This window comes from Stegastes partitus, unplaced genomic scaffold (assembly GCF_000690725.1).
Source record: "Stegastes partitus isolate 25-593 unplaced genomic scaffold, Stegastes_partitus-1.0.2 Scaffold629, whole genome shotgun sequence".
NCBI lineage: Eukaryota > Metazoa > Chordata > Actinopteri > Pomacentridae > Stegastes > Stegastes partitus.
Window position 1 is genome coordinate 355,676 of NW_007578360.1, and position 10,282 is coordinate 365,957.

The window sequence follows — 10,282 nt, forward strand, 5'->3', positions numbered from 1 at the left end:
ATGTCCCAAGCAAACTGGTTTTAATGACAGTCTGAACGGAAGCAGAACAAAAAGTTTAAATGTTGAAAGCATTTTGCGCTCATTCTACTGTATATGAATTGCAAAATTAAAGTCTAATTTCCTGACTAAGGTCACTGGTAAACTGTGAAGGGGGGATGTCTTGGCCTCTCTGCTGCAGCGTTACTCACAGAGAACGTTGTCTTGAACAAAAACAAGCTATGGACCAAATACATTTCTGTCCTCCACCTTTGTTGGTTGGTTGCAGCTCAAAATTGGGTTCTTGGCATCTGTGAATGGATTCAGTAAAGTAGAAGACACCATGTGATGTGTTGTGATTGTTTTTGTTCCATTCACATATAGTGGTTAGCGATAACAACCACAACATGTCGGTTTGGTAAGAAGGTCTGAATGTAGAGCTGCACGGTGCGACGAAAAACTACCAGAGTGGAAATGTAGGCGTGGTGGGAGCACAAGGACAGAAAAAAATAGTAATGAATGAATGACATAAATACAATAAAATGAAATAGATACTAATGCAAACAGAATAGTCCAAACTAGCAGCAGAGCTCATTCTCCAGATGGCAGCTGGAGAGCTCCTGACAGGAGTAAGACTGTGTGATGGACTGAAAGAGCAGAACTATGCCGAGCTCAGAAACTGTTGTTAAAAGTGCCCTTTGGCAAGACACTCAGCCGCTAATTGTACCAGGAGAGCTGCACAGTGTCCAGCAGCAGAACAGTTGTACTGTGAATCACCCCGCCCGCTGCAGTAAACAAGGATTCTCGAGGAAGGCAGGAAGCTGACTTTCTTAGCTCAATCTGGCCACAGTGTCTGTTTACTTCCAGGACTCAGCAGCCACTTCTGCTATTACACAAGCCAAATTAGACCTTTTTTTTTTTTCTTAAGAATATTGTTTTGGACTTCCAGAGTGATTTGAGTACCAACATGCCAACCAGAATTTACAACCAGCATTCATAAGTTGGCTGCCGGTAGTTTCCCCACTGTGGTTTCAATTAAACTGCCTGTCTCAGATTAGTTTTTTTTGTTGTTTTTCTCTTACAGATCTACGCCACAGTCCGGTGTAAATGAGGTGGCAGGGAGACGGCGGGCACTTATTATTCTGTGTTGCCGGTGATTAAATGTAATTTCGTGTCATTCACAGTGACCGAAGAAACCAAAAGAGAAAAAGTGAGAGAGAACTTTGGGACCAAGAGTTCCATTTTCTTTTGTTGAGTTGTGTTTTCTCTCAAGCTTCTGTTGATACACACAAATTCACACGCGCACATAAACACATTAGACAAAATGATTTATGAAACTGTCAAGAGGTTTGGGATCGTTTGTATTCATGCACCAGTTCCTGTATGTTGTCAGTGCATTTGTTTTTCCATGTCTATGCATACAAACGCGTGTTTGCGTTTTCCTTTAGAGTCTTCCCAAATCTGAACTTTGCCCAGCCATCCCCACTAATTGGATGTTGGTCAAAGCTCATGCTGGCAAACAGCAGCCAGAGATTAGCTGCCACTCTTCTCTTCAACCTTCACACTACATTTCATTCATGGCTCAGCCCTTCCTTTGAAAGTTGATAGTCATGTGGTAAAAAAAATTGCCTTTCAAGATCTATTGCCGTTCACAGCGAGATCATTATCACTAATTAAGTTGTAATAAAAAGAAGAAGAAATAAAGCTCCTTTACCGCCCCTCACTAATGTGATCCGATATGACTTTGCAAACTGAGGCTTTGTGAGAAAACTTTGTAAGTTCCATCTTTCATGTTTGACCTTTTTTATTAATGTTCAGGGTGAAAATAAAAGTGTGTCTTCGCTAAGAAATGATGCTGTGCCCGTTTTAAGTTGGCTGAGGCTACAGAACAAAGTGGTGGAAAAGAACATTTCATCTAAACAAGTGTTACATAACTATTGTAGGAAATCTCTTATCTGCTTAAGCGAAGAAAAATGCTCCCCAACACGACAACAGTTGAACCGACATTGAAACTTTTAAAGCTGCTGAATCTATAATGAAAATTCAAACTAAATTAAAGTCAAATTAAAGCTAAACTGCCTTTACATATTCTGCTGGATTCAAGTCAGATCACATATTTGGTGAAAGTTTTCACTTTTTTCTCTTTTAGAAACTCTTGTGTGGTTTTTGAATCATGATTATCCTCTTCTGCCAAACTGGGAGACATCTTGTCAGCTTTGGTATATCTGCATGCTTTTACAGCGCCATCTATAAATGTCATCTCTCCAGCACCTTTTGCACTCATGCAGCACTGTATTGTCACATGTCCATCGTTGAGCTTCACTGTCGAGGCCGTGGTTCAAGCTAAACATTCTGCACCGCATCTAAGCTGAACCAATTCATCTTGGTTTAATCTGACCAGAGAATATTCTTCAGGTTTCTTCTTCGTGTCTTGCCTCAGACGGTGCAGGGTTCTTTGATAACTGCAGTATTTGGAGGTCAAAGTGAAAAAAAATCCCTCATTGGGAAATTTCATGAGCAAAACTATAATAAATATAAATTGAATCAGGAAGTGGTTCTGTAAAATGTGTAGGTGTTTACAATGAAGGATTTTGAGTATAATTTACTGCTCACCTTAGTTTTTCCATAAAACACGCTTCATTCCACAAGCTGTCAGAATGCTGAACTGCTGATCTAGATATGTCAACACTTCTTTATTTAAATTGCTTTAAGTTATTGGATCCTGAAGAAACACCCTCTCATCTTGCCTGTACTACTGTGTACGTACAGCAAAATGACAATAAACTGGATTTGATTTGAAAATAAAGAAATCCTAAAACTGAATTTCAAAAGAGCAGAATCTATTAAAAGTTATGAAAATTCTGCTTAAATGATACGGTCTTCCTTTCTGCTTACCTTCCTCTTGCTCCGCTGTTATAGCACCACTAATAGATAGACGTCGTTTGTTATGGGACCGTTCATTCAGTGTGTGTCGCCCACGGCACTTAACCTCAGTCTTAATTAGGCATGCGATGTTCCGCACAATTTCTGATTCAGTATACGCCTCCCTCGGTTTTGGAGTCACAGAAATAACAACACAAAATGCCTCATTGGCCATAATTCCTTGACCTTAATTTCTCAGTTATGGCTGCACGCTGTAAATTAGACAAAGCTCTGATCTGCATGCATACAAGAACTCAAAGCTCTTGAGTACCGAACCATGAAAGTGTTATCTTGAACACACATACGTTGCAGCTCTTGTCTAAATCCAGACAAACAAAGTCTTGGTAAGTCAATATTTTTGCACCTTGTAATATCCAGTGCAAATACAAATGGAGTCTTTATTGTTTCATCCTCACTTTGTCTCCACCAGACATTTTAAATGAAGCACATTAGCTTATTGTAATATAATCTTCAATATCTCACTTGCTAATGTCCACATATTGTCTTACAAACAACATTTCAGCACTGAAGAAAGTATTCATAGTGGCTGCGCACAGATGTGTCTACTTAGCAGCGAAAGCCAAAAAAGAGCGTGAATACTCACTTAGCTTTGACTGGATAAACAAAGTTTAACAACTTAATGAAAGACAAAATATTCCAGCTAAAGTGTCAGATCTCTGCTTAATGCCCGTCTACCTTCCTGCCTGTAATGCAGTAATGACAGAGGCAGGGGTTTAACATGGTGTCAAATACAGCCTGTGTCTGCAAATAGGGCCAGTCCAACATTTTTAATCTGTCAAAACATCTTTGGCTGTCAAGAAATGTTTTCTTTATGTTAGGTGTGGTTGCTGAGAGAAGCAAAGTCTCCAGCGTGAGGCTCAAGTTGAGGAGATGAAAACACCACAGTCCACAGCCTCTTAAAAGATTTCTCACAAGTGTCTCTCTGTCCTTTGTTTTGAACTGTTGCTCTATTTTGTAGATGTTTTGACTTTGTTTTTCTTCTCTCTGTTGGCGTATATGTAACTGAATTTTCATTTATTCTCGTCCCCGACCAAAACTTACCTCTCCACGTGAGTGTTTGTATGGGTACAGGTTTATTGTGAAATGCAGCATCAAGAAATCTGCTGCAAATACTGGAAATATATTGCAAATTTTATATGACAAAAGGGACCCAAAACACCAACATCAGCCACTAGATATTGATTTTTGAGAACTCTGGTGCGTAGTATATAAAAACCTATTCCTGATAGAGTATAGATTTACAGTTCTGTGCAGAGATGGTAAAAGTCCTCACATTCTTTACTGAAGTAGAGACACTTGTGTAAAAACAGACTCTGGTAAAAGTAGAAGAACTGATTCAACTCCTTTACTCAAGTAAAAGTAAAAAAGTACAGGTTCAGAAATTCACTTCAGTAAAAAAGTAAAAATGTATTTTTAGCTTTGATGATACACGATTCCTCTTTTGATAACTCTGCAAAATGAAAAAAGTTTGAAGCATACAAAATAGGATTGTTTTCATCCTTTAAGAAGCTGCACAGAGCTGCTACAGAGAAACACATCACTGGACAGTTTCAGCAACATGATGAACATTAAACATTATGATCAACATGGAAACACTCGTCTCTTCAAGACGACTAAGATCTTTTATTGAGCCTCAGCAGAAGCTGGTTCTCAGAGTTCTCTGGATGAAGACGGGCCCTTTTGGGTCTGAACATCAGTCCTGCAGTGCTAGAAAGCCTCTGGCAGGCAGCTGAGGCAGGCAGGGCTGTGCTGAGCTTCACTGCTGGCAAAGATAAAGACGTTTGTTGTTACGTCTTTGACGTCATGTCGTCATCCGCGGAGGTTGAAACAAGAAAGGAGCCAGTTTTGAGATTGTAAGGAGCAGAAAGTCCAGATATTTGTGTTCAAATGTAGGAAGTAGAAATAAAAAGTCATCAGAAAAATGAATACTCAAGTAGATACCTGCAGAATGTACTGAAGTACAGTAACAAAGTATTTGTTCTTCTTTACTTCCCACCTCTGGTTCTGTGCCACTTGCGATGTTCCTGTAAATGCAGACTGACACATCAACATCAAACATGTTTGGCTTTGGAGTCAATTTACCTTCACGCTCACTACTTAGTTATATCGAATAAATCTGATCTGATGGTTCAAATTTAAATAGTTTTTTAGCAAAGCCAGTGTCTCATATTGTAGAAGTACCTGTCTCTCAGAGCCTTTAATGAATGGTAACACATGTTGTGTATTTAGTTGAGCAGCAGAAACTAAGACGATGTCAGTGTAATCAAGTCACAAAGATGTTCTTATGTCTAGAACGCAGTCGTGCTTGTTACAAATGCAGAAGCATAACAATAAGAAACAGGCCGTCATTAGTCCTGCAGCTGGTTTAAAACGCTGAGAAAGCGCCTGCTTCAAGCCCCATTTCTCATCTAAAACCAATTCTGATTTAATATCTATGAATGAGATTTGCACACTTCCTGGCAGTACAGTTTAATCATAATACTATGAATTTTAATCATTTTACCCCAGACTCATTTTAAATGTCCCGTCACCTGATGTGCTTTTGGTGAAGAAACTATTTTTTGGGGTGTGATTGAAACCAAGTGCGGCCGAGGCGTTGAAGTTTCTCCATCCTCCACTAACCTTTGAATGCCTCTGGAGCAGAGAAACTTCATTTCTATAGCTTAGCACCTCATTTATTTCTAAGTACCAATACCTCTGTCTAAGTGAAGGCTAAGCCGCTGGATGAACACACAAGGAACTGGCAATGAATTATAAGGAGAAAAGTGCCATTATTGTGTGTGTATCTGAGAGATGTGAGTTGCAAAGACTGTAATGTTTTTATTTTTCTTTGGATAGAGCACTTACACTTCTAGTTGTGCAGCAGGCTTACTGCTGAGCTACATACATGAACAGTAGTGACAGAGAGATCGCCAGACAACGGTTGGATGGACTAGACGCAGCTGTTCAGGTTGTTGTAAGCAGATATACAGAGATCACAAGTTAACTGGTCGTAGCGAACACCGATGCTGCTTCCCTGTAGACTTCTGTGGGATGGATATTTTACTAGGCAGTGAATGATTAGGGAGAACTGTAAAGACGTGAAATCAGTCAGCGTTAATCCCATCTACAAGGCTTTTATTGGCTCAGTTGTTTCTGCAGCTGCCAGGGAACACAGCACCAGACCTCTTTAATTTGTTAAAAAATCTGAGATTTAGAAGTGACTCTACTAAAGAAATAGTCCTCCTGAGTATTCCACAGAACATTTAATGAGCTGTCTAACGTTTTGAACTGCCTGAAAATTGGCTCTTGCTTTATACGTCTTTCCCAGTTGGTAAAAAAATGTCCAGATCGACTCTCAACACAGTTCTTGTCTTTTCTCTCTCATTATCTCTGATAGATGAGTTTGGAGCCGCAGGTTTCTCGGGCGCTGGCATCTCCCACGGAGCTTCCTTCAGGGGTGATCCTTCTTCACAGTCCTTTGAAGACCAGGACCAGGGTTTGGGTCCAGGTCCTGCCCCGGGAATTGGCTTCACTCCCAGTCCGGGTCCAGGTCCATCGGGTCCTCCAACCACAAACTACAACAACATCCACATCCCACCAGGGGCCCACGCACCGGCCAACACTCCAGCTGAGCTGCCACCACCGACAGGTAGGATGCAGAGGCCTGCCGTTTGTGTCTGCACAATGCTACCACACATCAACACCCAGAGGAATGAGTTGCAATGTTGGTCAGTCGGCTAAATTGCCTTGAAAGTTAATACAACAATACATGGTGCCTGTATGGTGTATGAGTGACTAAACGAGTGTGGCAGTGCCCTGACTCTTCAATAGGTAAATATGTCAGCATCATTTCCTGTGGCATCTTGCAGGTTGAATCTTTTGGTTCAGGGTAGAACATCTCAACAGCTGTTGGAATCACAGACACTGAATCTCTTATACACATTCGGGTTCCCCAGAGGATGAATAAAAATCACTTTCACTTTCCATCTTCATCATCACCAAGTCAAAACATGAATTTCTCCATCTGTTTGTTAAGTCTGATGCCACGGGGGACGTCATAGCCAGAGTGGCTCCCTGGTGGTACCATCATGGGTAGAGTCCAGACCTCCATTAAAGGGGAATTTACGAGGTCGAGATGATTTAGAAGGTAGCAGTAAGTTAGCGAGTTAGTTCACATCTGAAGATGACATGTTGTCCTGGAAAAGGTATTTCTAAAAAACATAAATAGATAAATAAAAACCGAACTACTGTACCTTTGAATGTAAGATGATAAACTGTACCAGTAAATGTACCAGTCAGCTTCTGGAGGCTCAGTGAAATTAGACTAGTTACTGAATAACTACCACCTCCTAGCAAGCCATCAAAGGATTGTCAGACTAATGTGTATCAGAGCTACGTCTCTGATGTAAACACAGCACTCATGATATCTTTTAGACAAGAGAGAACTTGTTTTTATTACAGGTGCAGGTAGAGGGTCAGTCATTAAGGTGCAGTACCTACAAATGGCCAAATCAGCCATGTCATCACTTGACAGACTTGTTGATTTAGGTCAGTGGTTCTCAAACTTTTTGAGCCAAAACCCCCAAGATAGCATAGGTTTGTGTTTGTGACCCCCCAGCTTGAATTCTCAATATGTCATGAGTGATAAATTTGTTATTCATGCACAGATTAATGTCTTTTGAATGAATGAATGATTTGAATTTATTTCGAACAAATGAAAGGGAAAAAAAATATAAAAACAAAAGAAATAATTTTAAAAGGAGCTTTAAAAAAGAGCAAAAAACAATAATAAAAATCTCATAATCAAATCATAAAATTAACAAATTCAAAGGAGTGGGAAGTAGTAAACATTTTTAATTTTGACAGTCCTAATACACATTTATTTGATAAATGTCGGCTTTATTTATTTATTTGTATTGTTTTTACAATGATCTGGCGACCCCCTGAAATTATCTTGGGACCCCCATGGGCGTCCTGACCCCCAGTTTGAGAACCACTGATTTAGGTGCAGATGAATGTGTGGTGCACTGATGTATGTACCGCAAGGAAGGTGGTAGAAAGACAAGTCAATAGCTGTTCTGGACTCAGATCTTTTCAAACGGCACAGAAAAGAGCCTCAGCCGACGTAGTAAAGTCTCAGACTGGGAAACCGTACTGGACTCTGTGTCACTTCACGTCTTTATAAGTGGATACTTTGGGTACCGCTGTCATTCCCATCAGCCTCAGCTCTACTTTCTGTCTTATTTAAATAGCAAATGTTAACACGTTAAACTAAGATGGATCTCTAGAGTAAATACTGCACTCGTTAAATGTAAGAGCCCAAAGTACCACTGAGAGAGCTGCTCAGAAAGGCTCCACCCTGAACCTTAGGCTGATAGTTTAGTCATGGATGTACTTACAGTGTCCCCGTCAACCAAAATGTGCTCCTCAACACTTTGTAGGAAACAAACGAGTTCTCCGTTTTTGACTGCATCTGAGCTTCAAAAATCAGTGATTCACACCAGTTGTCAGTATTCAGATTAGGCTGTTCAGATGTTACAGATCGGTCTGAGTGGATGGACTTCGGGCGTTTTTCAGTGAAGGGAGCCAAGTAGGTCGGAGTCCAGCTGTGATGCATTTACTGGAATTTATGTGAAGCCTCCCCAGAAAAAACAAAAAACAAAAAAAGAGCGAGATAAGTGATATTAGATAAATATAATAGTGAGGGTGCCAGCCTGCCTGGAACAGTGTTTCCAGCCTCCCATTGTCTTCTGATTATTAAGTGCCCAAACCTAAGTACACAAGCTGCCATTTTTTACATCCAGCCCCTCTTATCATCTGTCTTGTAATCCGTCTTTCTCGTTAATTTCCCTTGATAGCGCTGAGTACGTGACGGCCTCACGATTTACTGGCTCTGCATTCAGTCCTCCCTTTGAGACTCCCCCACACACTCTTCAGCAAATGTGTGTGCACGTATTTACGATGCACTTGTGCAAATGTTTGCCGACGTCCTCCAAGAGAGCATAAAGATGCGTAAAGTGGTCCACAGTGAGGGCCGTAGTGTCTAATCAGACTTTACATCGCTGGAGTTATTTATCGGGAGGTTAACATGAAGATACTGAGGGATTTTTTTTTTTCTTTTTTTAAGTGCGCCTGTGCAACAAGACTGAATTGCTGCAAACTGTGTAAAGACAAAAGGTTACGTAACACCATTTTAACGGTGCTGTTGTGAGTTTGTGTACATGGGTGTGAGGGGGTTTTGTTTTGGTTCCCGTGTTTGGGGACACAGCACAATGCATAATGTGGTGCGTTTGTGCGCTACACACACACATTCGCAAGCAAACCTCAAGTCTTCGGGGTGATTATAGATTACACAAGCTTCTGGACAAAGAGCTGGCACAGAAAGTGCAAACACACTTTCCCACACACACACAATTTGTTGGATATTGTCTCGCTGGCATTTAACCAAATGTGCCTGCTGTAAGGAAGAAGTGATTCAGGAGAATAAGAGACAGAGGTTGACCTTGGTGCTCGTCCAGTCGCCCAAAGTGCTGCTGACAGACGAGGTGTGTGTTCACGCCCTGTGAGTGTTGCTGATAGCGTAAGGCTGTTACTTATCACTCAAGAGCTGCGTGATGCACCGCTGGCTTCAGCGTGTGGGAAAGAGAGACGAGCTGTAGGTTCACATGTGAAGCTGGATTTAAAGTTTCTGTAGCTCCGCTTTCTTGGGAAATAAAGTCACTACTTATTAAATGTAGAAAGATTGGTTGATTGTGGTACTTTGACTCATATCTAATGTGTAAAAAGTCTGATGAAATATAAAGATAAGTGGAAGTTGAACCTTTTTGTGTGGCAGTCTGGCGATTTTTCTGTTCATTTTCCATTATTATAACAAAAAAAAGCTGAAAATCAAACACAGAACCAAATTTACTGAACCTACGTTTTTATATTTTTCAGATTTTTGTCGTTGTTGTTTGTTTTTTAAAATGAGAAATGAGTTGTCACAGTGATATAATATACGAGTTTGTTTTTTGTGTCCACTGGAAGCGATTCAGAAGTGAAGCAGCTTATTTATGATTGATATGTTTACAGATTCTTGGCGGCTTTTAATTAGTGGAAAATCGTAGTATTCCCTTTCCTGCTGCTCAGATTTCAGAGACAGAAACAAACAAACAAAACTAGTTGTGCTGACAATAAGAAATGAATCATTAAATATTAATTTCATGACAGTTTCCAATAAGTATTGGCATTTCTGTACATTCACAAGAGATGCAAGATGTTCAGGAAAAAAATAGATTGAGTGCACAACAACAACAAGTCATTTCAGTTAAACAGTAGTGCAGTGATTGGACACGCCTTTGTTATTAAAGTTTGAACGGGTTTAGGTACAAAAATAACAGGA

The 10,282-nt window shown here is 40.3% G+C and overlaps 1 protein-coding gene across 2 annotated transcripts in view; it reads left to right on the forward strand.

Annotated features, from left to right (window-relative positions):
- vta1 (vesicle (multivesicular body) trafficking 1) overlaps positions 1 to 10,282 on the forward strand; it is a 64,090-nt gene that overhangs the window by 52,064 nt on the left and 1,744 nt on the right. For both annotated transcript variants that reach the window (XM_008289664.1, XM_008289665.1), the window contains exon 6: positions 6,299 to 6,550. In XM_008289664.1, coding sequence (XP_008287886.1) covers positions 6,299 to 6,550 — 252 coding nt within the window. The remainder of the gene's footprint in view (positions 1 to 6,298; positions 6,551 to 10,282) is intronic.